We start from the raw sequence: 27,912 nt of genomic DNA, 5'->3' as shown, positions 1-27,912 counted from the left end.
ATCCTGAAGTTAACTTGAAGAGTACTACAAGGTATCCTGAACTTAACTTGAAGAGTACTACAAGGTATCCTGAAGTTAACTTGAAGAGTACTATAAGTTATCCTGAAGTTGACTTGAAGAGTACTACAAAATATCCTAGAGTTAACTCAAAAAGTACTACAAGGTTATATCCTGAACTTAACTTGAAGAGTACTACAAGGTATCCTGGAGTTAACTCAAAAAGTACTACAAGGTAACCTGAAGTTAACTTGAAGAGTACTACAAGGTATTCTGAAGTTAACTTGAAGGGTACTATAAGGTATCCTGGAGTTAACTTGAAGAGTACTACAACGTATCCTGAAGTTAACTTGAAGAGTACTACAAGGTATCCTGAAGTTAACTTGAAGAGTACTACAAGGTATCCTAGAGTTAACTCAAAAAGTACTACAAGGTTATATCCTGAAGTTAACTTGAAGAGTACTACAAGGTATCCTGAACTTAACCTGAAGAGTACTACAAGGTATCCTGGAGTTAACTCAAAAAGTACTACAAGGTAACCTGAAGTTAACTTGAAGAGTACTACAAGGTATTCCTGAAGTTAACTTGAAGGGTACTATAAGGTATCCTGAAGTTAACTTGAAGAGTACTACAACGTATCCTGAAGTTAACTTGAAGAGTACTACAAGGTATCCTGAAGTTAACTTGAAGAGTACTACAAGGTATCCTAGAGTTAACTCTAATAGAGAACTACAAGTTAGCTTCAAGTTATCATTTATCTACTTAATTTAACCTAAACAACCTCCATGTTGTTGTAGCCTGCAGGCAACTGTGGATCAACTTAAGATAAAGCGATGATATGATCCTGAAGTTAACTGATAGAAAGCATGAAGTTTCAACCTACAGTTAGATATGCGTCGTCTTCCAATTATATCGGTCCTGATATTTGAAATTTTATCGCCTCTCGGATTCGCTCTCGGATCCTATAGGATTTGAGTATCCTATCGGGTCCGAGAGCAAATCCTATCGGAACTCGGAATTGTTAAATCCTAGCTTCGCTAGGATTAGCGCTCGGATCCGATAGGTTATTAATTTCCTATCGGGTCCGAGCGCAAATCCTATCGCCTCTCGGAACTTACACATCCTATCGCCGCTCGGAGGTATCCTGGGGGACTGGATCGGCGTTAGGATTGATAAAATCAGAGGTATCTCGGACGCGCTAGGATGAATCCTAGGGTAATCCTATCTAATTAGAATCGCAGAAATCGACGTTCTGAACAGCCGTGGACTAATGTTTGACGTTTTCTCTCAAACTTATTCAATTTCTCATGCAATGCAACAGTGCAATATACGCCGCGCAGTAAATATCATAGCTTAGGTAAGATAACGTTACGTTCGTACGTGAAGTTGACACAGTAATGACATTGAATGCTTTTTATACTACAAATGCGTTAAAAGATAGTTATTTAGTGAACAAAAAAGTTTATTGTGACAACGAGTAAAAAGCAACAGTCTCAGAAATTTCTCAGATCAAACCAGATAAATAAACATATTCGGTATTCCTACAAAAATTTCCTATCATGATGCAAAAAACGGGGCAATCTGCCGGTTCATCCAAGCGATTCGATGTCTTCAGGACTACGGTACGGTAGTCGTATGTTCATTCGGGTTCATTCACTCCAACTCTTGTATTCCATCCCATCAGGAGGTTTCACTTCTACTTGTTTAGCTCCAATATCATTCCAGTTTGTGCTCAAAACAGTGCCTCCTGATTCCTGAAACAGTGACGATCTCATCAGTTATTATCCAGACATTTAAATGAACTGTGTAAATAAGTGAGTTCAAGTAAAATGGATCTTTACGTAGTTACAAAGCAAGCAAGCACAATTAAATCACATATTGTATTAACTGTACATCAGAACACACCTGGAAAGATTTGATCATCGCTCGTCGAGTATCCTCGTTACCGTCCGCGTATATTTTCTGGAAAAGGTTGTTAAGAGCGGCATCTCCCTCCTTCTTCTCTTCTGCATCCTGTTTCTCGACCTGAGGTAAAGAGGTTAAGTTATTATGCTACGATGGAACACCACTGTAAAGAGGGTAGAATGGATGAGATAACATTTTAAAGCTAATAATACCTGTAATAACAGTCTGATCTTAGGTTGGACACAAATAGTGGTTTATTAAATTTCGTAATTTCAGAATACAAAAACAACCAGAACTGATAACGATGATTTAATGTAACTACATTGCAGAATGGAGACATAGAATGAGGATCTATTGAGCATCAATTCAGCCAGGCAGAACATTTTTGAGACTATGTGCCTCGCCGGGCTAAAGTAGTGAATGTCCTTGAATTGCTGTACGGCAAGTTAAACAAGGAACTGAAACTACTAGGTTCCGTACATGCTCAACTCTACACCCATGTCAATATGTTCATATGTAAGCCTCTTGATTATATAACTACAATATTATACCTTATTTATAATATGGATTCATAATTAATGATACCTTCGTCCTACACTAATTAATAACAATTAAAGTATAATCCCCCAATAGAATGGCACCCTGCAAATCAAAATTTCGACCACTTGAAATATGGGATGTATAAAGTTATGAATTATGATGGAGAGGACTGACTAGTCCTGAATAGAGAACAGGAAATAATGACATCACGTGTACAGAATGTACAATGATTGGAGTTGGTAAGTCGTTAGTTACTAAAATAATAATTAACATAAAAATACCTCTGACCCTGATTGCCACAGTAATGAGCAGACAAATTGCCTATCTTAAAGTTCATTTCCGTTTGGGATCTTATCGCGGTATTCAAATAATAAATCACGGATTTCAAATAAGAAATCAATTAACATAAAGCATCCATATCAGTAATTAAATAACAGAAGAGCAATTTTAATTGATTGACAATTTTGTAAAAGGTTCAAATATCCTGATCTAATATTATCCGGGACAATAATCATTAATCAGGTTCTAATTAATTGAGACATATATATCATAGAGCATCAATAGTAAATTAAATAACAGAAGATTCATATATCAGAGATTTAATTCAATTATGCCCGGGATTATCAGCAGGTACTTATCAATGAACTTAATTGAGAGTGAAAAGTTATGTTTCTATCTTAATTAAAAGTTAATTACAGATGAGAAGTTAGACGATATGATTGGTGGAATGATAGCTGCTCAATTAATAGTGGCAAGTATAAAAACTCCGGTAAGAAACTCGCGTCTAGCACCATATTCAGTTCAGTCTTGTCACAGCTCTGTCACATAACTTGTCACAACTGTCACAAAAACTCTATTTTCGTTCTTTACAAGGCTGTTTGCAATCGTCATGTTTTCTTATTTGTATAAGAAACTTAAAGTGATCAATTTATTTTTAGGTACTCAACTTTATTTTAGTTAATTCAAACTAACTCCTCAACTCTTTAGGAACCAATTTCAAAACAACAACATGTCTACTGAACTGGACCAACTGAAAGCAACCCACGAAGAGCTCAGACTTCAGAAGAGAGCTATCGACCGAGAAACCGAGGATACCAGAACCAAGACTATCGAGGACAAACGAATAGCTGTGGCTGAGATCGAGAGGCTACAACTGGACCTGGAGTCTTTGAAGGAGGAAAGCGCAGCTCTCACCGCAAAGAACAAAAACATAGAAAGCAACGTAGCAAGTCTTAAACTAGATCATGAGGAGAAGAAGAAGAAACAAGAAGAAGAATACGACAGTCAGAGACGTGCCAAGCAGAAGCTGCAGTTCCAGGAAGCTAAACTCTGCACCAAGAAAGTAAACATTGAAAAGAAATGTGACCCAGTTGAAATACATAAACTTCAGATCGAAGAACTTGAAAAGGAGGTGGAACACAACAAAAACGAGAGAGAAGAGGTCAAGAAGATCTATGAAACTGAGATGACCAAATTAGACAATATTCTTGCTAAAGTAAATTTCCAGAAGAAGACCTGGGAAAAGAAAGTTCAGGCTGCAAAAGAACAGTTCCTGAAACTGAACGCTAACTGTATCAATATCAGGGAATCTTCCAGGAAGGAACTCTTCGAGAAAGATTTGCTTCTCCAACGTTTAGTTCTGGACACAAACAGGTGTAAAAAGTCTATCCCTGAACTTGAGGCAAGCACAGCCGTTCTTGAGAAAATAGTCAAAGAATAGGCACTGTTTTATGTATTGGGTATGATCAATATTGTATGATTTAAGAACGGGGTTTAAAATATCTACAGTGACCAGTTTTTAACGTGCCTGAGTTCAGCCTTGGTTTCAAAATATTGTTCCAAATTTGTCAAGATTTTGTGGTGATCTTACCCTATTTGTTAAATAATATTTACTAAATATATAGCAGTTAGTTTCAGTGGCGTGTGAATTTCATCGCCTATTATTTATTTCTGATTATTATAATATTCAAATCTTCACTAAATAAAAGTTGTCTTGTATTATAACTCCACTTAATCTAAAAATGAAAACTTCTCATGGCAGGATGATTTTATGCAAGTATTGATATTTCATTGATAATCAATCCAACAACATAACTGATAACTCGGAAACTGAATAACAGAGAACGGATAGTTTCAGTTTAGTGAATACCAAAACTATTCAAGATTTATAAGATACCATAAAATACAATAATTGGGCTTCATTAGTCATTACCTCTGCTTCTACTCTATCCCAATCGACGGGATCACGACGGTTTGAGGTTGGGTAGGCTCTTCCGCTATTAGCATCCGTCTGTTCTTTGTGTTCTAGAGAGTCCCACCGCACACCTGTTGCTTTACATAACCTTATCTCTACCTGTGGAAGAGTGCATTAATAATATGCTAAAAATATGTTAAAAAAACATGATTAAATATGTTAAAAATATTCTGCTTATATATTTGACATTTAACAATATTTAAAGTTTAATCTTGAAACTTATATTATACTACATATTATACTATATATTATACTAAAAGGGGTAAATCAAAAAGACGACAAATTAGAACACTACGTTTCCGCATTCTCTTCTGATCGGGGCTAACCTTTGTTTTGAATATTTTATGGGAAGAGGTATCAGGATCTATAGGGTGCTGTAAGATGGTATCTATTGTGTACTCTGCGTGATCGTCTATCTTCACTATTACACTCAGATTCTGCTTACCAATTACTATCTGCAAATTATATTTTATAATACCTTCCGGGAATTATATCCACTAAAAGTCTCGGACACTGAGAGCTGATAATTTGCCGATATATCCCGCAAGGGAAGCCAAGGTATTATCATTATAGACCTCAGACTGGCTGGCGGCAAGTTGTAAAACAAATAACACTGGCGTTCTATATATTAGACACTATATTGTATCATGCGCACGTATCGGATTACACCCCTTCCAATTCGGAACCGGAAAATATTATAATACATAATACCTCCGGTTCTTCGGGCCGCAAATTCCCTCCAGCAAGCTGTCGGGAATTATCAAGCGGAGCCCGAAGAGCCGAAGGAATTATTATATTATAATTCAACTATGGTGTCAACCAACAAAACACAATTATTGAATCATACCCTCGAACAATTTATGTTCAAGTCAATAAGAAAGTTGTACGCCTGCAAAAAAGATATTCGAGAGTAGGTTGTCGACCATGGGAATTTTGGACCACTCTTACCTGAAGTCGGTCCTGAGTAACTCCTTTTGCAAATATGGTAACTGTTATGTACTGCTCCGTCTGAAACCACTCGTGCCTGACCCCCATACTGCTATAACATTTATCAAAACTTTTAGTTTTGTACTTTCAAGAGAATCAATTACCACACTCCACTTGAAAGAACGGTTAAAATCGTTGTTTATTAGATAATGTATTGAACATCTATACTCACACAGAGGTACTGCAAGTAAAAACTAAACTGTAACCGATTGGACATAGACTTTAAAAAGTGAGTAAAACACGAGAATAGACAAAACAAAAAATACATTTGTACAGGTGCTTAAATAATCAACAGCTTTCATATACATTATACAATATATACATTATACAATATACATGTTTATAATACACTACACGGTGAGACATGCGTCGTTTTAATACAATGCACAGAATGGGCATATCATAGTGCACTTATTATAATATGATCTAAATTTGGGTAGAATTGTGTTCTGAAAATTAAAAATACTCATTTATCTGACATCTGGTTAACTTAAATAAATAATATATTTAGTGTATGTCCCACTCCACGGTCTTAGAGCTATCCTTTTAAGATCTTTCCTTGCGTTTTACAACTTTACAAGTCACAAACTAGCAGTAGGAGTCCCTTGATGAGCCGGGCTTCGTAAGTTACAGTATTCTTCCCCTGTAACTTTAACATTAAGTTTAGTGCTCCAGTTTCCACAAACATTTGAATACGTTGGGAATAACAAAAAAATCTAATTTTCGAAGATAAAACCGATTTGCTTCATATTTATAGTTTGCGAGATAAGAAATATGGTCACATTAGAAAATTCGGATATTGGTATTAGGTGTAAGATTTCATTGTGCTAACAATTCGATTTAACGAAATAAAATAGTATTAAAAACCTAAAATAGTATTAAAACCCTAAAGGCTATAGCTGTTTAAATCATCAAGAATGGGCAGTGACGGCACAAATAACAATTTCAATCGCGAGACTAGTAACTTAAGTGGTATGGGTAAGTTTTATTCTTATTTTATCCAATGCAATCATCAGTTAATTTCTCGTGAAAAGCTTCACAATATACCTCATGTATGGTAGCGGAGCTGAGCGGAGGAGCGATTCTACAGGCCACGTTTTTACCGTACAGTTCAGCGTGTTCAAGAAACTGGATACAGTCCTGCAGTACCACGTCTCTCACCTGGGGTATTTAATTAATTACAAATTACAAACCAATTATAAACCAATTATAAAGCTAGGACGCCTATTTTTCAGAGTATTATATTTAATATCGTAGAAATATAAATTAAGATTTTAAATACATACCATGATCATGTGTTTAGCTAAGTTTTCGATGAGTCCGAGGAAGCAACGTTTGGCGTAGTGCCAAGTATCCATACCCAATTTCTTAGAATACGGCTCCATCGATTTTATGACCCTCGTAATACCGAACTCAAAGTTACCTGTTAAAGCGTTAGTTTAAATATTTCCAGCTAGCTTGTATAAATCCACTTAGCACTTAGAAGATGGAACTTTCTATATAGTAATAGTAATAGTACTATGTTTACAGTATGCACTGAAAGGGTATCCTAGGAAGTTTGTTGAACTTTTATCAATTACCCCTGCTCATTTTACCCTCAATTAAGTTTCCTATCATTCGGCTGAGTCGACCGAGGAGATCGCATAGATCCAATGGATCCTTAGCTACTCCTTCTCTAGTTTCCAATGCACTTTTAACAGTCCAATAGTTGATCTGAATGACATACCTTTAGCGCAGTAAAGTGTACCAATAACTAGGTTCACAATACAGAGATGGTAGATCTTCCTCTCAGGATCCTCGTATCCCATCTGTTCTTCTTCTTTCTCTATCTTCCTCATAAGATCTTCCGCTTCTTCGTTCTGGTTAATTACAGTGTTATACTTATGGTTTGATAATCAGGAGATCTGACAGTGACGACAAGACAAAATATAATCATATTATATCAAGTTGTCGTGTAGTCCGAAATAGAACATCCACCAAGATAACACACGACAATGAATAATAATATACAATACATTGTTTGGCCTCGAGTACATGTTTTTCTCGCTCCAGAATTCTTAAGTACGTGACTAATGACTAGTGGTCACTTACCTGACTTGTCATGATGTAGCTGACACACAGATTAGCAAGAACAATCGCACTGACAGAAAGAATGTTGTCGTAATGTTTCTTTACAATCGGCTCGTAGAAACCAATCGCTTCTTTGTACTTGTTCTCCTGAGTGATTGACGGCGGATGTGAGTACTGGGGAAAGTTAAGAAAAATGTTCGGAATTAGAAGAATGCGATAGTAATCCCTCAAGCAGCTACCTGCATGAAAAGCACGTGGGCCACGTTCAGTTTCCAGGAGTCGTGTTCGTTACAGAATTCTACACTCTTCCGGAATATCTTCTCCACCATGTTGTAGTTCGTCTTGTCCCAGTATATCTTAGCCTGTCAGAACACATGATGTTACTTTAATTCAGGAGATCATCTTGAATTACGGAATTATAAAACTAGGGAGGCTCAAGTAGATAGCGCAGATACAAGATCTTGGGATCTTATAATGCTGACTCAGGTTTCCTGGAAATATTTGTCTTAGATGAACCACGAAATACTTCAAGTCCCATAGTTACCTGCGCCATAAGAACGGGAATATATTTCTCCAGTGCCTCATCATACTCGTTAACCGCTTTCTTTACCGCATCCTCGTCGTTGTTCTGTCTGCATTCCTGAACTAGTTTTGTTATCTTCCTCAGATTGTCCGTGTGTCGGTTAGCTATGTCGTCAAATCGTCTGAATGCCTCTTCTGGAGATGACTGCTGCACTATGATGGCGTCTAGATACTCATAAAGATACGGATCCATCCTGGGAGAAGAATTTATATTTATTTTGTGATGATAAATACAAGGCCTCTCATACAAACATTACATTTATAAGAGAGTTTATTATTTAAATCCGAAATCATTTAGTCAAAAAAAAAACAAATACATCTAGATCTGTCCCTTACTTAAAAGTGAGATGCGTATTTTCTGCCATAACATCAGCAGCCTGATCGAAGTACTGATGTTTAACGTATAAGAGAAGCAGGTTCCCAAAGGTCTCAGGAGGACACTCGTTCTGTTGTAAAAGGAACTGCAGTTTCTCAAAACCTGTCGTGGGAGAACTGTCCATGTTCATCAGAGCCTGGAGGAACAAGATTATTGGGCATGGTTTTAAGATTATAATATTATGTCAATTTTCATTATTATTACATTCAAAAGTATATAATCACCAAATGAATAATATGATAACTTTCAATAAATCAAGTCAGTTACTATATAGTATATAACCGTTACATCGTTATCAGAACACTTCTATATCCACCTGATTATGCAGAGTGACACAGTCCAGTTCCTCCTCACTTCTGGGCGGCATGTCAGTCAGAGCCTCCTGCGCTCCCTCAAAGTTCTTTAGCTGGTACTCTATAGCCGCTTTAAGGTTGAACGCTTCCACCAACGCAGTCTCGTGGAGCGTCATAGAGTTACCTACACTTCTAACATCTATACCTTCAGTTTGCATACCAACAGATAGTTCGGGGTGTTCCCTGGTAACAAGGTGGTTACAGGGTGATATAGTTAATAGTATATAATATATAATATATTAGTAGTAAGGAAGTGAGATAGAAATTAGAAATGAGGCAGAATAATTCAGATGTTAAGAGACTCATTAAAGTTTGAAGATGCTTTAGCAATTACCTTATTCCCTTTTCAATGATATCAGCTATGTTTTTGAGTGCCAGTGCGTACTGTTTCATGTAATAGTGACAGAGTGCAATGTTGTAAGAGAGATGAGGTTGGTAGCCCTTCACATTCATTGCCGCGTTAAACTTCTTACAAGCTTCAGCGTAGCGTTTCTCCTTTACCAGTAAACAACCTGAGTAAATATATAAAGTAGTTTAAACTCTGCTTCAGTGAGGTAGATAAAGCACTTTATGTAGATTGTAGTGGGGAGTATAATATTGTATGTCTTTCGTAGGGAATAAAAGTATGTAAAATCTTTGAAATCAAGACAAATTATCTTCAAAACCAGCCATTCATTATAAGATGCAACCTAATTTTAAAGTTAGCCGTACAAACCTAAGTTATTTTCAGTATCAGGGTCATCACTAGCACATTGCTCGACCATACTTTTAGCCCCGGGAAGGTCATCCTCATCGTACTTGATAGCAGCCTGAAGGGGGTCATGATAATCAAAGGTAAGGGCAGTTGGGGGAAACTGTGTGTTATAACTCCATGGTGTCGAGTAATTGAATAGGGCTGGTGCGAGTCAAAAATATACGCTTGAACCAAAAAGAATACCTATTACCTAAGTATCTAATATCTATGTGTATCTTGAAAAGATAGAGCAAACCTACCTGAAGTTTCACTACTTTCTCCTTCAAAGTGGGGCTGTCAACTGTAAAAGAAGCCTTCATTGCTGGTTCATACTGACAGCTCTTCTGGAGGGACTGAGCGTAGTAGATCTTGTACTGCTCGTGTTCAGGGAATATCTGAAAAAGTTTTAAGTCAGATACTGAGTCTAATTTTAAAGGCTTGAAAAGGTGTTTCGTGCGGGTACTGTTTTTGTTAAGTCTGTATGATCACTTGTGAGGCTAGGTATATTAATAGAAACGAAATTGTGTATTATTGAAAGTTAAGTGTTACAATGAATTATTACGTAGTTATACACAAACGAAGCGTATCACGACGAAAGATAAGAAAAGGATTTAAATCGCGCCCATATTTAGACACAGGAGAGACAGTTAAATGTTAATATTGATAGCCACAAGATAACATAAACATATGAACATGATTTTCTGTACCTGTATAAGCTGTCCGTAACAATCAGCAGCACTGACAAAGTCTCCTATCTGGTAGTAACAGTAGCCCAGAAGAGAGAGAGCCGCTCTGGAAGTGTTGTTATTCTCGTACTCTGGCAGGAGACAGTCTATAGCTTCTACATACTGTGCCTGCTTTATGTATGTGTAGATCGTCTGGGTATATTGCCCTTCTTGCATCCGCCCTATTACCACCATATTTCCTATCAGTGTGTGTGGGTGTTAGGAACAATGTTAGAGAATTAATTAGTACAAGATTCGATTGACTTTAAATTATTTGGAGAATAACTTATCAGGCCTAATATAAGCACTAATGAGATTAACACTTATCAATCAAGTGCTTAGTTCATTATAAAGTTGGGAAACAAGAATTTTGAAATAAAACAACAATAAATTGATGATAATGAGATAAAATCAAGAAAGTACTACCACTCCATATTATAGCAATGTTTTAAGAACAAAATATATACTATTCTTGATCTTGAAAAAATAGTTATAATCATTACATGTCATGTGAAATGAAATTTGTGTGTTATGTTCTAACTCTATATAATATAAATATGAAAAAAAAATCCCAAATTTCAACCTTGAATTCTAAAAATTAGGTAAGATTGTTAAAAGGAATCACAGCAAATTGACAATTATTAAGGTAAATCGTAAAAAGAACATCATGCTATGTAATGCTAAAACCTTCAAATGAAAAACTGCACAAATATCAAAACATAATTTTCTTAATCAATCGTTGGCAAATATCATTGCAATGCAATTGAAAAATTCAACGAAATCAAATGAAATCAAACAATCGAGAAGATCAAGCTATTACCATTACTGTTAATTAATTTTAACAAACCAAAATTTAAAGATCTAATTCTAAGATATTTTTCTTTTTTCAGTCCTTGGAGGCAGGAGCAATGCAACTGCCCCAATCAGGTGACATATCTGGAGCACTGAGCTACTCAGTACAGTTGAAGGGTACGTGTTCCAACAGAGCTCAATACATCCCAACATCAGCATGACAAGGGGAACTGGGAGCTTTGTAGAGAAAAACAGTGCAGGAAGGGTGTGGTAGTACCAGATGTAAAATTGGTAATGAAGTGATCTAGCACAAGCAATTCCAATGAAATTACTACTGAACAAGATAAGGAGGATGGATTTGGCATCCAGAGGTTTGGTTAGCTTTCTCCATCTCAGCATGAAGACTGCAATGAGGAGTCCGATGTGAACTGCAAGGAGGCAAATGTGGAAGTACCTAGACAGGAACACATTTTCAGGAAGGAATCTGTAGTTGACAGTCCATTTGAAGAAGAACTGCCTTCCAAGGTCAAATGACATCTTTATGTAGCCATATGGGTTTTCCAATAAGAATGGTAAGCCGAGCAGCAGTTGTATTGTGCCACAAAGAGATATGTAGATGCATGTTTGTATGAATCCTTCTTCAACCATGAGTATGAAAAGCAAGCCAGGAGAAAACAGCATGATATTCATTTTTATGGAAACTGCAAAGCTGAATATAGCACATCCAATGAACCACTTCTTTTGGATAAAAAAGTAGATAGCCAAATAGAGAAAGAGCATAGCCACAGGGTCGTTGAATAGCCTCAGAGCAAAAATTGAATGGACACGATAGGAAGCAAAGGTAAAGAAGAGCAATGCGAAAGGCGGAACTGCTTCTGTTTTCTTCAGTATCAAGACAATGAGTCCATAGAAGACAAGATACAACACCCCAAACAGATACTGAGCAAGTTTGATGTTGGCTCCTTGGTTAGTTATGTAGTAAAGTCCAGTGAAGACATACACAAATCCAGATGGATAGACAAGAGGTCCAGTTTCCCCTTTCAGCTGAGTGTAATCATAGGTACCATTGATAAACCCTTCAACTTCGTCCATGTACGCTTTCCAGTCTATTTCAGTATATTTCACTTTCTCAACGATTAGAACATTAATGAATGACTCAGCAAGAAGGCATAGAAAGCCTACTTTCAACATCTGAGATGGTTCAAACAATAGTCTTTGAACCAAGTTCACGACATCTTGGAGCCATCGAACGACCATCTCTTTACCTGGAAATTTAGAGCTGTTACTCCAATGATTATTTAGGCTACTTGAAGTGCACAAAACCCTCGTTTTGAAGCATAACAAAAGCAAAAAATTGGAAAATGGCGACTATCTGTGTAAGCATCAGCCATCATGCAAAGTGAAACAAATTTTCTACAGCACCAAAAGGTTAAATAATTTTAATTTAACCCTTATGCTCAGCTGTAAATGATACCTAAAAGACAGTAGAGATCGTGCATCTAGCCTTGGACAGGAGTAAAAACGGAAGTTTATAGCTGCAAGTTAAATCCTGACTAAATAAGGCAGATACACCTAACAAGAAGATATCCAAGAAAGGTTAGCAGGTTTTCTAACGAAACATATGAAAAATAGATGATGACCACAAGAGATCTATGTATGAGACTCATCAGACTAACAAAATGATATACAAGATAATAAAGATGAAATTTCCTAAAATATTAAAATTTCTATAAAAATTTCTATAGAATTCTAAATATACAAACAATCTGAATACTTCAATATACAATAGAAAATTATTAAAAAAGCTTACTGCAGAACAGTAACTGATGTTACAGTTTATATGTGAAAATCCAATACAGTCATGTCAAATTATCTGGGCAACATACAAGTAGAGACGGTGAAATAAACAGAGTGGTATAAGATGCTAAAATACTTGAGACAAAATACAAAGAATAAGGCAGCTTTCTCCTGGGTGCCAACCCAAAAGATGTTGCCCGAAAATCCTGAAAAATTAGAAGCCTAGAATAATTTAATTTAAAGCGTAAAATTGACCTGCTATAGGATGAAGATTTAAAAAATTCTTTAGTAATGTATTATTTACTCAGTACATATCAAAGGACTTTCTAAACAGATCATGAGCTTTCAGTTTTCCCTTAAAGTCCTTGATGTTTACACATTTCCTGATTTCTTGAGGAAGGTTGTTCCATAATCTTGGAGCAGATGAAGAGAAGGCTCTTGATGGACTGTTTATAGGGCAATGAAGAGACACATCTCTGCCGCCACTGGGATTGCACTTGACAAGGTTTGACAGGTATGAAGGTGCTAGCCCATGGAGCTAGATTTAATTGAATTTATATATATAATTATATATTGTTTAAATAACCTTTATAATTTGTCAATGGGGCTTAGGGGTCGTACACATATTACGAAATTACTGAGGGCCAGGGGGATGGAAAGGATTTGTATTAAAATGTTTCGAACAGTGCAGTATACATGTAGTTTCAGCAATGGTAATTGTCTAGCTATAAGGATATACACCCTTGAAAAATGAATAAACCAACCCAATAGATAAAGGGGGGGGTGTCATGTCCGTCTATGTCCGCCTATGTCCTGTCCTTTTTGGATTCTATGAGACAACGGACGTGTTTTTTGGGACATTGGCGGACACGGACGGACATTGGCGGACTCGGACGGACATTGGCGGACTAGGACGGACATTGGCGGACTCGGACGGACATTGGCGGACCCGGACGGACATTGGCGGACTTGGATGGACATTGGTGGACATTAGCGGACATTGGTGGACATTAGCGGACAAACATTTTGAGGACTGAAGAGTACTGAAGAGTACTGAAGAGTACTGAGGAGGATGGCTGAGAAGGATGGCTGAGGAGGATGGCTGAGGAGGATGACTGAGGAGGATGACTGAGGAGGATGACTGAGAGGGAGGAGAAGGATCAGGAAGACCCAGGAGGAGGAGGAGGAGGACCCAGAAGGAGGACCTAGGAGGAGGAGGAGGAGAACTGAGGAGGATGACTGAGGAGGAGGAGCACTCAGGAGGAGGACTGAGGAGGAATGAGAAGGAGGAGGACTGAGGAGGATGGCTGAGGAGGATGGCTGAGGAGGATGACTGAGAGGGAGGAGGAGAAGGAAGAGGAGGAAGAGGACTGAGGAGGAGGAGGAGAAGGACTGAGGAGGAGAAGGAGGACCAAGGAGGAGGAGGACCCAGGAGGAGGAGGACCCAGGAGGAGGACCCAGGAAAAGGCCCCAGGAGGAGGAGGAGGACTGGGGAGGAGGAGAACTGTTGAGGACTGATGAGGAGGACTGAGGACGAGGAGGAAGAGTAGGAGGAGGACTGAGGAGGGGAGGAGGAAGAGGACTGGGGAGGATCAGGAAGACCCAGGAGGACCCAGGAGGAGGAGGAGGAGGAGGACCCAGGAGGAGGAGGACTGAGGAAGACTGAGGAGGAGGACTGACGATGACTGAGAAGGAGGAGGACTGAGGAGTACTGAGGAGTACTGAGGAGGATGGCTGAGGAGGATGGCTGGGGAGGATGGCTGAGGAGGATGACTGAGGAGGATGACTGAGGAGGATGACTGAGAGGGAGGAGGAGGAGGACTCAGGAGGAGGACTCAGAAGGAAGAGGAGGAGGACTCAGGAGGAGGACTCAGGAGGAGGACTTAGGAGAAATGAGAAGGAGGACTGAGGAGAACTGAGGAGAACTGAGGAGGAGGAGGAGGACATGAAGAAGGGCAACCTAACCACCCACACAAAACTTAATGAACAGTTACTAAAGGCTATCAGTCTCAACTCTCAAGGACAAGATCAACAGACAACATCACTGAATGTTGACATTGGCTTCAACACAGAAATTCCCCGACTCTCTGAGTATGAGGTAATCGAGAATGATACCAATACTATACAATGTTACACAGACGGCTCCAAAATGAATGAAAAAGTTGGAGCAGGAGTGTACATTGTGGACAACGACAACCCCACATGTGAGGAGTCATACCACCTAGGAATCAACTCAACCGTCTTACAGGCCGTGCCTACGGCAAAAATATTACGGGAATCTGGGACCAAAACTAGAAAAATAATCATAAACTGCGATAGCCAGGCGACAATAATGGCAATGAGCAACATCAAAGTCAAATCTAAAAGCACCAGCACGGCTATAAGTGAGCTTAACCAACTAGCAATGGACAATCAAGTCCTACTACGATGGATACCAGCTCACAAAGGCTACGATGGCAACGAAAAGGCAGACTCTCTTGCCAAAAAAGGCTCCGACAATCTGGACTTCGTTCAAGTGCAACTACCAATACCAAAAGTATTATGGAAGGGAGCACTGCGGAGTATAAGTCATCGGAAGATGAGGGAAAGATGGAGAACTTTACCCAAAACTCACTTTAAACGAGTATGGAGACAAAAGTTCGCCAGATCAATCCCGAAACTTGGCAAAGAGAGCACAAGAACAGCAACACAATTCCTCACGGGACATTGTGAATTAAACTATCACATCAATAAGTACAAGCCGACAACTGTCCCTAAAACCTGTCCACACAGTCTCATGGAAGAGGAGACAATGAACCACTTTATTGGTCAGTGCCCGAAATGGTCTTACCAGCGAGGAGGATACTTTGACTCCTTCTACCTTAGTGTGACAGATATAGTGGACAAGTTCTCATTACCAAGGATCATCGGCTTTATACAAGCAACAAAACGTTTTACCAAATGTGGAGAGGACAAGGCTTAACCTTGCTTTCTTCACAGATTAACTTTACCGGGGTAAGCACAGGGCTTCAATGCTCTTATAGTGGTTTTGATCTATTCCTTAGTAGTAAAGACCACTGCCCCCTACAAAGAAGAAGAATAGGAGGAGGAGAAGGAGGGGGACTGGGAGAGGACTGGGGAGGAGGAGGACTGATGAGAAGGATGAGGAGGAGGACCCAGGAGGAGGAGGACTGAGGACCGAGGAGGAAGAGGAGGAGGATGAAGAGGAGGAGGAGGACCCAGGAGGAGGAGGACTGAGGAGGAGGACTGAGGAGGACTGAGGAGGATGGCTGAGGAGGATGACTGAGAGGGAAGAGGAGGAGGAGGAGGAGGACTGAGGAGGACTGAGAAGGAGGAGGAGGAGGAGGAGGACTGAATAGGAGGAGGAGGGGGACTGGGGGAGGACTGAGGAGGAGGATGGAGTACTGAGGAGAAGGATGAGGAGGACTGAGGAGGACTGAGGGCTGAGGTGGAAGAGGAGGAGGATGAAGAGGAGGAGGAGGACCCAGGAGGAGGACTCAGGAGGAGGAGGAGGACTGGGGAGGAGGAGGACTGTTGAGGACTGATGAGGAGGACTGAGGACGAGGAGGAGGAGTAAGAGGAGGACTGAGGAGGGGAGGAGGAAGAGGACTGAGGAAGATCAGGAAGACCCAGGGGGAGGAGGAGGAAGAGTAGGAGGAGGAAGCATCTAAATGTTATTTCCATTTTTGTCCGTTTTTGTCCATTTTTGTCCGTTTTTGTCCGCTCTATTTTTTGTCCGTTTTGAAAATATAGGGTACCGAACGGACAAAAAACATGATCCCCCTATAACAGCAAAAATTGAACATTTTATTTAGCAATTTAGGTGTCCATTAATGTCCGCCTATGTCCGTCTATGTCCGCCTATGTCCGCCTATGTCCGTCTATGTCCGCCTATGTCCGCCTATGTCCGCCTATGTCCTGTCCTTTTTGGATTCTATGAGACAAGCGGACATAGACGGACGTGACACCCCCCCCGATAAAAATAAAATCCACAAATTCACATCACAACAAAAAGCAGTCTAGACCCCCACCTAACAAGCACTCCATGGCCTGTTTAAGGTTTAGGAGTGTTGATCAGGATTCAAGATGCTTTATAATGGGTCAGATCATCTTCTTAAGAGCCACTTAAACCAAGCAAGAGAGAAGGGAGCATCAACATGGCTTTCAGTATTACCTCTAAAGGACCTCAACTATGTTCTAAACAAGCAAGAGTTCCAAGACAGCATACGCCTACGCTATGGATGGAAGATCCAAGGAGTACCCTCTAAATGTGCTTGCGGACATGCAAACAGTGTCTACCACTCCCTTGATTGTAAATTAGGTGGATACGTTTGCATGCGCCACAATGCCATTAGAGACACTGCAGCTTTCTTCCTTCAAGAAGCAAAGTGTAAGGATGTAAGGATAGAACCTGCACTCCTACCTGTCCAACCAACTTCATTCTCCAGGAAGACCAACACCCAGGATGAAGCCCGTCTGGACGTAGCAGCTGTTGGACTGTATGCACCATTCGAAAGAACATTCTTTGACATCAGGGTCACTCATCCTAATTGCGACTCCAGTACATTTAAGCCACTAGATAAAATCTACAGTGCGCATGAGAAAGAGAAGAAAGATCTCTATGAGGAGAGAGTACTTCAGTCAGAGAAAGGGTCCTTTGTCCCACTAGTCTTTACAACATCCGGAGGTATGGGCCCACTCTGCACTGTGTTTGTAGATCGTATTTCTGAAAGGATAGCTGACCACAATAAAGAAGCTAAGAGCCAGGTCAAAAATCACATCAGAACACGATTCAGGTTTGATCTGCTACGAAGCACACTCATAGCACTCAGGGGAATCAGAGGAAGACAAAAAGCCCAGCACCTTGGACTGGATGACGTATCCTTCAATCTCATTCCTCAGAAGACGAGCTTCGAGCTCTCTTAAGTTTGTTTATGTAAATTTTATAAATAATTTATTGTAGCTTTTATAATGTGTAAAATTTTACGGAAGAAATGATCCCAGGGGGGACTCCCAACCCACCGCCTCGGCGGATAGTTGATACACCCTTCACAAGCAAGAGCCACTTTGGTCTACTTGCTGTGAGGTGTCTCAGCTACATGGGTTGGGGGTCCCCCCTTTCTTTTTCTTTTTTTCCCTCAGATCTAGATGAGCGTGCGAAGCAAAAATTATCAATGATAGTTTCAAGTTCAGTTCGCGCGGCTTAGGTGAACGAAAAGGGTGCCTAACACAAATTTTTCAACTTGAAACGCGTTTGCTTCTAGTACAAAAGGTTTTGCGCGTGCACTTACCAGAGCCCTCGCGAATGCTAATTAATTCGCGAATGCTAATTTTTATTTTTCATTTTTGTGAATTTTATTTAATTTAAATACAAAATTGAAAATACAATTGTACCATGTCGTGAAACCCACCGCCCACGGTTGTTTCAACCCTTAATCGTTCTTAATATGATACAAGGGGAGCCGTGCATGCTCGTGAGCGGCGGGTCATACAACGTATGACAACAAAATACGTTGTTTGTCATGTGCATTGCAAGCCAAGCTTACAAATTAAAAAGAGCGCCATGCTTGATAACCATTGTTTAATGATCTGGCCCAGCGCGCGCTACTTTCGAGAAGAAAGCGGCGCGCGCTACTTCGAAGAAATTTAGACGATTAACATCTGTCAACGCGTCGCGCGCATTATTGATTAATGTTATGCGGGCTTTTCTTTACCTGGGGACCTCAGGCTATCATGTTCATAAACATAAAATAGAGATTAGGTGGAATGACAGGCTGAGCGCGGCCCAGTAAGCTTTTGTACGACAATTGTTTTGTAGCATTACATTGCCTGGAAATTTCGAACTTCTATTCTGTGTTCATGAACACTGATATGAGCTGCGCAGTAAATTCACTTTGTCATACTTCGTAGCACTTGCCTCAGGCTAAATTTTCGAGAAGAAAGCGCAGCGTGCTATATACTTCAAAAATAAATTAGACGAGTATGGAGTATCATCCGTCAAGTCTTCGCGCACTACTTTAATAACTACGATAAAATAACTAAAAAACGGTCAAACATGTGCCGTAGTATTGGCCATGGTAAGGCGCCCGATAGGATTAGGCGTCTTATAGGCGCCCGATAGGCGCCCAATAGGCCATGGTCTCCGCTCGAATGACCTTAAAAACCTTGGATTTTTACTAGGAAAATTTACGGATGATACCTTTAAACAATAAACATTATGATTATAATCGTTTCGAACGGACCCGGCCGCGGCGACATGAGCAATGAGGCAGTTCGTGGTCTCTAAGTGTAGGTAATATGTCAATGTCATAAACTTACAAAAAACGACAAAAGTTGCTCCACGAACCACAGCGTCCATCTGGTCAAAGATTGGCCCAATGTCGTCCAACATCACATAACTTAGATACAATTCCTTCCTGGGAAACTATTGATTATTGATGTCAGACCAGCATTGGTTATCACACGTAAAGACAATTCAAGTTTTTTTATTTATCTTTTTTAAGTGATAAAACACACCAAATTATATTGAATAAGAAATCAAACACTAAATTAAGCGATTTCATAACTTTTTGAAATAATTCTACACAAGGTAAAGCATATAAGATGAAATATCATTGAAGAATAATAAGTTCAAATCAAACTTTCTCGACATTTTCCACATGTCAAAAATGCAGAATTTCCATTTTCCATAGAATATAGCAAACTGAGAGTGTCAATGAACCTAAAAACACCACTGACACTGCAATAATTCTTTTCTGTAAAGACGAGGATAAAACGATTACGTTCTGTTACTCCTTTTTGTCAACTGCTAACAAATAAGTATACAATTTCGATTTTGTGGGGACCTTTTTTATTTTTTGCAAACTGACATATTATCGGGTAAACATCAAAGGTTGTCGTGAGGTTAACTCCAAAGTCACATCATGTCAGTCACATCAAAAGAGAAAAGTCGGGGTAATTATTAAATTAGGATCAATCGTATTTCATCCCTTCCCTTCAAATATAAAATGTAAATAATCCCACTAATATTAGGTCAAATATACTCAAAAACGTAATATCATACATTATTTTTGGACATTCAAAGTTTAACGTCCATTACATCATAATGTGGGATTTGAATCAAAAGAAAAATAAATAATCTAAATAATTCATGTCGTTATTTGTACTTGCCAATCCAACAAGTCGTTTGAAAATGAAATTGAACAAGAGTTGTGAGAAAAAAGTACAATCAGGCAATTGAAAAATCATTTAGTCGTTTCTTCAGTCATCAAGAATGCATAATTTAATATTCATAATGGAGATTAAACAGCGATTTTGGGGATAAAAGGATATTTATTTGGTAAATTTGGAGATGGGGTTTTTTTACAATATCCCCAAAAAATCCCCTTTATCAGACATTAAAACGGCTTACTTAGCGGATTCAAATTAACAAAAGTCAGGTCGGCAGAAGTTTAAGAAGACTTCAAGTTTTTGTCTCAAAACTCGCCAGATTATTCAAGCTTCTCATCCTCATCACGATGAGTCAATTCTTTACAATATTATCTTTACATCGCACCACAGCATAACCTGTCGTTTACTTCAGCATCATAATTAAACTAAACGCCCAGAGCGCTCACCTAAAAGTGCAGCTATTTCAAGTTAACCGAGAAAATTTGACATGAAAACCTTTTCCAGGGTCTCTCTTGGTAACCAGTTTCAGTTTCACATTTTTACTTTTTGAGACGTAGACCAATTGTTTTCGTTCATTGCAGAACCGCCCAACCTTTCTACTACCGTCCGTTATCTCAAGGTAGTTGACACGGCACTTGCCGCCTCCCCTCCGCCTGAGACGATGACTCGTGATGACGTCACGGGACTGAGAGGGGTCCTCTCTGATGACGTCACCAGCCAGGTCGAATGTTAGGAAGTTCAGAGACACTCCGTTCTTAGAGCTGATAGACCAGACGCAGGTTTGGTGGGGTGCGAGGTCCGTTTCGTTGAGAGTTCGGTGAGAGTAGATGTTTTGTGGGGTTTTAGTGGCCCTGCGTGTACCTCCACAGATACCTGGACAATGAACAGTTTTAATAAATAAATAACTTCAAACATTTGCTATCTAATATAATCTTATCCGGAATAATCTTACTTTTGATTCTCTATATTATATCAATTAAGGAGCTGTTTTGATATAAGTAGTGAAAAAGATTGGTATGTACTGATAAGCACCATATATCATCAATTGTACAACTAGTGCTTTTTCATAATTTCAAAGTTAATTGTATGATTAAGCTTGCTTTTTAGTTAGAATAAACCTCCAATGTTAACTTGATAATATGATTTATCTCGTTGGATCATGCGACGTGGCGTATATTGTACTGTAGCTGTCTTAGAATATTTATATTTTAGACTTATTATGAAATTAATATTAAGATGTCAACACATGGTACTAAGTGAGCTCTAAGCTTGGAACTGAGCAGAAGTAAAAATACACGGAACATTCTAGTGAATGACACAAAACAGCCGTATGTTAAGAATCCAGCCAATTTACAATATGTCTATTGTCTGTAAATAGAGAATGAGGATGGATAATCGTGGGATAGAGTGCAGAACATCATATCTATATTTAGACTCCAGTCAATTAACAGAGTGTCTCTAAATTCAATTAAACGATGATAGACAATGACAAACCTTTGTCCTTGCTCTTCCAAGACAGGTGGAAAGAGTCGTCTTGTTGAGTGGAGTTAACGACGATTTTTAACAAGTTGGAGAGAGTTTTAGAGCCGGTTATTTCAGTGGTGTGGCGGTATGTGGTGAGTAGTTCCGTGGTGGATCTGTAGACTGAGACATCGCTGTTCGCACCAAGCTTTCCCTGGATAGAAATAAAACTATAACATTTATATTTCAAAAATATAATCCAGTTGGCGGCTCAGCAGCAGTTGTCAAACGTTTACAAGACAAAATATTGCAACAAAACTTTGATTAAAATAGAAATTTCAGTCGCTTTGATCAGGTCAATAAACTGTACTTATAGTGACTCACTTATTAGTAAGTACTAATTAGTAAGTACTAATCAGTTAGTACTAATTAGTAAGTACTCACATTGTATTTGTAAGATAACTGGAAGGAAGAAGGTAGAGCGATGATGTAGGTGTAGGTATCACACACAACATTGCCGTCTCTGCTGTAGTTAATAGTACCTCGTACGCTGTAGAACTTCTCCTCACATACTGGTACATCTGAGGGCGGGGTAGTTGTGAAAAATAGGTACGTGATAGTTGGGATATTGCAGTGATGGGAGTACCAACGCTAGCCATTAGTCAGGGTTTTGGTTCATGGAGTGTTTGTCCGCAGCTGTTAAATACCAACTGTGCTCAGGGAGTGCGCAACTTTATAAGTCTATGATTCAGTTAGAATTTAATGAAACGTGGATCCTGCATACATTAATATTATAACTTATTTCAAGAATTTTGAACTCTAAATTAATATAAGATTTTACTCCTAGTTGATGGATAAATATTTGGAAATTTATCGAGACAAAGTTGTTCACGTTCATTAATTAAATATTTCCTCTTCGCACGACGGGTGGAAATTTAATGAAATTAAGGTGAAGAGGAATAGAAAACATTACGATCGAGCCAGGCTGTGCCAGGCACATTTCATTCTCAAACGTGATCTAAATCCTACATGACAATTAGAATGAGGTCCCTGACAACGTTTTGTTGAGATAAGAGGACTTCTTAACAATAGGGTGGTAATCGAGCGACCCGATTCCTAAACGGTCGACTTCCAAGAACTTATAGTGAAATCATGTTGGTAAATGCCACGTACTGAATGACATGAAGTACAGTGGTTGAGGACTAAGACGAATTGCTCTAGAGATACAGACCGACTAACTGTTACGCTGACAAAGTACTTAAAATTTCAAAGAATGTTTTATCAATCAGCCATAATTTGGATCGTAAATTCGTTGATTTGGACTGTTTAGATCAATAGGCGAGACAAACACTCATTTGTGAAACTCAAGTACTCCAGTTATATCACACGTTCTAACATCATCCTGAGAAGTCAACTCAGCGGTATTTAATATAGCGACTGAAAAGCAATAAATCCCGGGCACCGATTAGACCGAAAAAACGTCCCAGACGACAAAATGAGGGTACTACTCACTGGAGCTTTCCTCGGTGACGGTGGTGTAGGTAGCAAAGAATCCGCGGCCTGATAACATGTTATCTGAGCTGAACCGCAGAGATATTCTGGTGCCGTTGACGGTTATGGGCTCAGGCAGTGTTTTACCGCAATACCTCCGTGGTAAGGAACCACTTCCTGTAGAAATCTGAAATGTAGTTGGTTAGTCAATAGTCACCATGAATCAAGAGAGGTTTGTTAGATTTAATACCCGATATAAGGATGTGATGAATTAGCCGTTAGGTCAACTCTTCGCACCATAATTTGCAGGTTCTATTACCGGCTTGAAATTTACATTCCTAACTAAATTATCTTTGATTGAATAATATTATTGACGCGAAATTTCGAACTGTTAAACACTAATTCTATTGATGTTAGATCAAGGACACATAAATTTTCAATAGCCTCAATTATCGGATAAGCCTGTTGAAATTAACAGTTTGGTCCAAATCTCGCGAAATGTTTCGTCTAATAATTTTTGTGGTATTTTATTCGATAAAATTGCTCAATAATCTTGAACGATCCAAAGTATGCGTGGACGGATCTCATTTGACCAAAAAAGATACCTTCATTCCATGATATTAAACACAAGGAAATATTTTTTGAATTTCCTCCATATAAATAGAACTTTTGCTCACTCTTACTGTCTGGGAGAGAACTGTATCGAGGCTACAAACACTTGTCATTAAAGCCTTGGGGAAATTCCTCGGAGTGTTTGGTGAAAAGCACCCGGTACGCAAGATATCGCCCTGCAGCGCCGCACTATCAGCGATGATATGAGCTACAGTGCGGCAATGTGGTACTACTCCAAGCAAAGTTATGCAGAATGAACTCAATGAGGATTACTCCTCCCAGACATTTTGTGGGCGATAGAGCAGCAACACTTACACTAGAGTCTAAAAGAAGGCTCACTCTTAAGTCTTATCTAATGGAGGAAATAGGCAATTCGCTCGATAGAAGTGTCAAGGGAAGTCAGTTCTTTGCAAGCCTGGATCACTTAAAGCATTTAATACCAGGCACGGGTGCTCACCAAATACCTAAACCTCAATTCCAAAACTCGATCATGTACATTTTCATGAGAAGATCCAGCTTTGAAACGTCCGTGAAGAGGTCCACTGAACGAGTACTGGTCTCCGTTCATCTAATTAGGATCGACCGTTAGGTGTTTAAAACTCATAATAATATCAGAGTGAGCGAGGAGTCCGATGCACTTTGTAGTTTTGCAAAGCATCAGCAAATTCTTTAAGAATTCTGGGCAATTAATTCTCGAAAATGTAACTGTTGAAGTGTTTTAGTCTGAATTATCTGACAAAACAAGTCTTCTTATAATATTGATTGGTCTCCCTTCTAAAAATGCTTAAAAATATCAAACGCTAAGCCTAAGATCTCGACTTAACTCATTGAAATAGACAGCGAACATAGTTCATGAGCTAATTCTTCTAGAATTCCCAAGAAAAGCAAGTATCATCTGGATTAGGCTGTTCATTTTCAGTATTAAAAAAGGGATGTTAATTAAAAGAATATAATATCCCTAGCCTGCTTAAGCATTTTCAATCCCGAAAAACAGATATTTTCTTATCGATAAATAATGACGATGGATGAGGTACAGAGTGCCCCCATCGGTGTTTTGAGACGTTATTTCCTACAACTCTATGCATGTAAAATGAACGAAAGCTAGAGTGATTAATGATTATTGATAAATAAATTAGATTTTAGGACCATGAAATCGAATGATGAAGAAAAATGCTGTACCTGAAATTTGCCAATGATCAAGGAAATTGTGTTAAAGCTCTAAAATTCGATTTAATTCGATCTTGAGTCTCGTCTTACCATAACTTATGGTCAAGACAGGACCTCGGAGACCCTATTAATAAATGAACGGGAGTTGAAGATGAAATTAAAATAAATGAGAAGAGTGCTGAGGAGGACGTTTCGTGATGATGAGGAACGGTTAGCCAATCAACTGCAGACATAAGAACTGCAGACACTGGACTACGACAAGTAGACCGCTAGAAGACTACTAGGAGACAATTGATGATGTCTTCAGTCCTGGTGATTCAAACCAGCTCCGATTTTCACTTAGGACCAAAAATTGATTTACGCACTTCTCGTAAAAATAATTTAATTTATTTATTTACGCATTCCTTGTACACAGGTAGCAATAAAGTGTGCCCATCATTATGAAACGATTATGGCAGGGGAGTTAGAGGTGGAATAGAATCGTTTCAGTGTGACATAAATGCCTCAGTAATCTCAAAATTCTATCGGTAAAAAGCTACCATTTCATTCAAACTTGATCTTCGATGTCTCACAACAAGTCAACTTTTTAGAAAAACTCAAATATACAGTATTAGCTTTAAATTGACGATAGAGATAGTACTTTCAAAAGATCCTCACCTCAACGAAATCGTAACTCATACAGTCACCCTCATTTCCCATCTCAAGGTCAAAGTCGTGGAAAGTAAGTCGTATCTCCTTGGCTGGGGGAGGGTATACCATCCAGTAGCAGGATAGCCCGCCTATGTATCCGTTAGGATATCCCATAGTGGCTATAATTCCTGAATCTTCGGTGAGGATTCCCGTGCAGCTTCCAGATATATCGGCATCTGAATTTTAATCAAATTTTAGCAATTTTATTATAATTTTAAGGACTTTAGTCCTTTAATCAGAATTTTAAAGCTCCATAAATTGATCGGTACTAACCTTATTATCAAGTCCCAGACCACTGATTACAGTCGGTAATATGGGTAACACTACTAGAGATGAGAAATGATAATCTATCGTGTACTACGTATAACTATAATTAGAACTATAATTAGATTGAGTCTGGCAATTTGTGTAAGTAATTGATAAAGAGTTCCAGACACAATGAAGGGAATATCAACATTCATTATCAAAGGAATTTAGATAATGCAGACAGCATGGAATCACAGGCCGTTAGTCGCGGTCAAATCAGAGACAGACAGCTGAAAGGAGAAAGCTCTCACAGAGCGGCCCACTTACCGATACAATAGTCGCCTCTTTTGGAGAGCGTCATGCCCTGAGGACAGGAGCAGTAGAAACTCCCGATAGTGTTGTGGCAGAAGTGGGAGCAGCCCCCGTTGTTAGTTACACACTCGTCAAAGTCTTCTGTTTCAAACTCCAGAAGGAAGCCTCTTCCAGAGCCGGCGGAGTCAGATCGAAACCGGATAAATAGTGTGCCGTATACCGAGATTATAGCGTCGGAGTGGGATTTTCCACACAGCCTGAGATAAAGGGATATAAGGATGGTACAAAATTGTTGTTTTTTATTTACTTTATTAAAAGTCTCAGTGTTCAAGAGGGCCACATAAACCAGGCCAGGGCCCAGGTTACTAACGAGGTCAGGATCTCGTGATAGGTCTTTTGCCTGGTGGCAAAATGAGTTTACCCACTACAGTTCACAGAGTTCATTATAGGCATTGATCTGATTTATACCAAGAGAGTAAGTCAATGATCATGTTTTGGTGGACCATTGCCAGGTATTTCATTACAGATGGTCATCTTCCTTTCACTCCAAGTAGATAAAAGTTGGCAACGAACGTTTATTGTCCGCCTCACTGTACACAGACAGCGACACACAATTTAAATTTTGGGGTGCGGTTAAGGCATCTGACAGCAGCTATTGGATGAAGACAAATCCAGACAAGGTTTGGGAGGGGTCGAATTTAATGTATTGTGAAGAAGGACGACTGATTTCACATTATTTAAGCGATGATCATTACCTGGTGACCAAAGGGCTGTCCTGGTGTGGACCGTCTCGTATCTCTACATAGTCCTCTGAACAGTTCTGCGAGTCCGGCATTTCGAGGTCCAGGATGCGGGCTACTAGAACATAGCCCATCATGTCAGGCTCTGAAAATATACTGAGTCAGATTATGGAATATTATGTACGTGACCAGATTTTGATTTACGTGACTTAAAAACGTCTCATAATGTGTGGTTCTATAGGTTTGTCTCAACACATTACCCAGAAAGCTGAGGGAGGAAGTCCTCTTCTCCCAGATTAATTGACTAATCCTTAAATCCTAGCTGATTTGATACAATCTGGTGGTGATAAGTGGTGAAGCCGACCAGCTCATTTGTATCCTGATACAACCCATTATAGATGATATCAGTTTAAGTTTAACATTTGCAAATTAACAGGTACAACTTCCACCCAATTTCACCGTGTATACCAGGTAGTAATAACATATAGATGTAGATTCTTGTGGGGAGCTGGAGGTAAGGCGTATTATTTGACAGGTTACAGTGACCCTGGGTTTTGATTGGTTAAAAGTGGAAGCCGATTGGTTAATTGCTGTCAAGTGTCACGTGTCAAAAATATATTGCTTCACTTTCCCACCAGAATCTGCAAGCCACATAACCAGATTATGTAATCAAGTCTTTATTTATGCAAACACGCTACCAAGCCAAGGGTACTGCTGGACTACTTAATCATCCGTACATTATGATAGTTTTTCTTGGAAAACACGTCTATAAGTTCATTTCTCTGAATCAGATTAAGCATTTCTTATCTCATATTAGATAGGAGACAGCTATACTAAGAATATGATTGTAACACCAATCAAACCTCGCCTTTCAACCGCACCTTATAGGACGTTTAGCAATCGTATCACTCA

At 39.2% G+C, this 27,912-nt stretch overlaps 4 protein-coding genes across 7 annotated transcripts in view; all 4 read right to left on the bottom strand.

Moving 5' to 3' along the window:
- Positions 1-1,405: 1,405 nt before the first annotated feature.
- LOC134825512 (protein SGT1 homolog) overlaps positions 1,406-27,912 on the bottom strand; it is a 63,039-nt gene continuing 36,532 nt past the window's right edge. The window contains exons 2-6 of the mRNA XM_063837740.1: positions 5,645-5,737; positions 5,023-5,151; positions 4,655-4,795; positions 1,903-2,022; positions 1,406-1,751 (exon numbers count right to left, since the gene is read on the bottom strand). Coding sequence (XP_063693810.1) covers positions 1,647-1,751; positions 1,903-2,022; positions 4,655-4,795; positions 5,023-5,151; positions 5,645-5,731 — 582 coding nt within the window. The 5' untranslated portion in view covers positions 5,732-5,737 and the 3' untranslated portion in view covers positions 1,406-1,646. The remainder of the gene's footprint in view (positions 1,752-1,902; positions 2,023-4,654; positions 4,796-5,022; positions 5,152-5,644; positions 5,738-27,912) is intronic.
- Positions 5,931-10,721, bottom strand: LOC134825485 (intraflagellar transport protein 70A-like). Of its 3 annotated transcripts, none has more exons than XM_063837704.1 (13): positions 10,505-10,721; positions 10,058-10,192; positions 9,780-9,873; positions 9,399-9,576; positions 9,028-9,247; positions 8,672-8,847; positions 8,298-8,529; positions 7,993-8,115; positions 7,775-7,927; positions 7,410-7,542; positions 6,970-7,106; positions 6,731-6,844; positions 5,931-6,332 (listed from the first exon to the last, which is right to left on the bottom strand). In XM_063837704.1, exons 1-13 carry the CDS (start codon positions 10,715-10,717, stop codon positions 6,258-6,260), a joined length of 1,983 nt encoding a protein of 660 aa, XP_063693774.1. In that variant the 5' UTR covers positions 10,718-10,721; the 3' UTR covers positions 5,931-6,257. The 3 variants fall into 3 exon arrangements, with proteins under 3 accessions (XP_063693774.1, XP_063693779.1, XP_063693787.1); XM_063837709.1 differs by having other exon boundaries at positions 5,931-6,326; XM_063837717.1 differs by having other exon boundaries at positions 5,931-6,326; positions 7,775-7,900.
- On the bottom strand, positions 10,918-12,575 carry LOC134825504 (dol-P-Man:Man(5)GlcNAc(2)-PP-Dol alpha-1,3-mannosyltransferase-like). Its single transcript, XM_063837731.1, has one exon. It carries the CDS (start codon positions 12,569-12,571, stop codon positions 11,390-11,392), a length of 1,182 nt encoding a protein of 393 aa, XP_063693801.1. The 5' UTR covers positions 12,572-12,575; the 3' UTR covers positions 10,918-11,389.
- Positions 19,661-27,912, bottom strand: part of LOC134812979 (dorsal-ventral patterning tolloid-like protein 1) — a 33,305-nt gene continuing 25,053 nt past the window's right edge. For both annotated transcript variants that reach the window (XM_063820626.1, XM_063820617.1), the window contains 7 exons: positions 27,016-27,145; positions 26,276-26,517; positions 25,670-25,878; positions 23,255-23,420; positions 22,187-22,323; positions 21,776-21,956; positions 19,661-21,154 (listed from right to left, as the gene is read on the bottom strand). In XM_063820626.1, coding sequence (XP_063676696.1) covers positions 20,745-21,154; positions 21,776-21,956; positions 22,187-22,323; positions 23,255-23,420; positions 25,670-25,878; positions 26,276-26,517; positions 27,016-27,145 — 1,475 coding nt within the window. In that variant the 3' untranslated portion in view covers positions 19,661-20,744. The remainder of the gene's footprint in view (positions 21,155-21,775; positions 21,957-22,186; positions 22,324-23,254; positions 23,421-25,669; positions 25,879-26,275; positions 26,518-27,015; positions 27,146-27,912) is intronic.

Source organism: Bolinopsis microptera, chromosome 1 (genome assembly GCF_026151205.1).
Source record: "Bolinopsis microptera isolate Bmic1 chromosome 1, MBARI_Bmic_1.0, whole genome shotgun sequence".
Lineage (NCBI taxonomy): Eukaryota > Metazoa > Ctenophora > Tentaculata > Lobata > Bolinopsidae > Bolinopsis > Bolinopsis microptera.
Note: the sequence above shows the minus strand (reverse complement) of the source record. Positions and strands in the feature narration are given on the sequence as shown.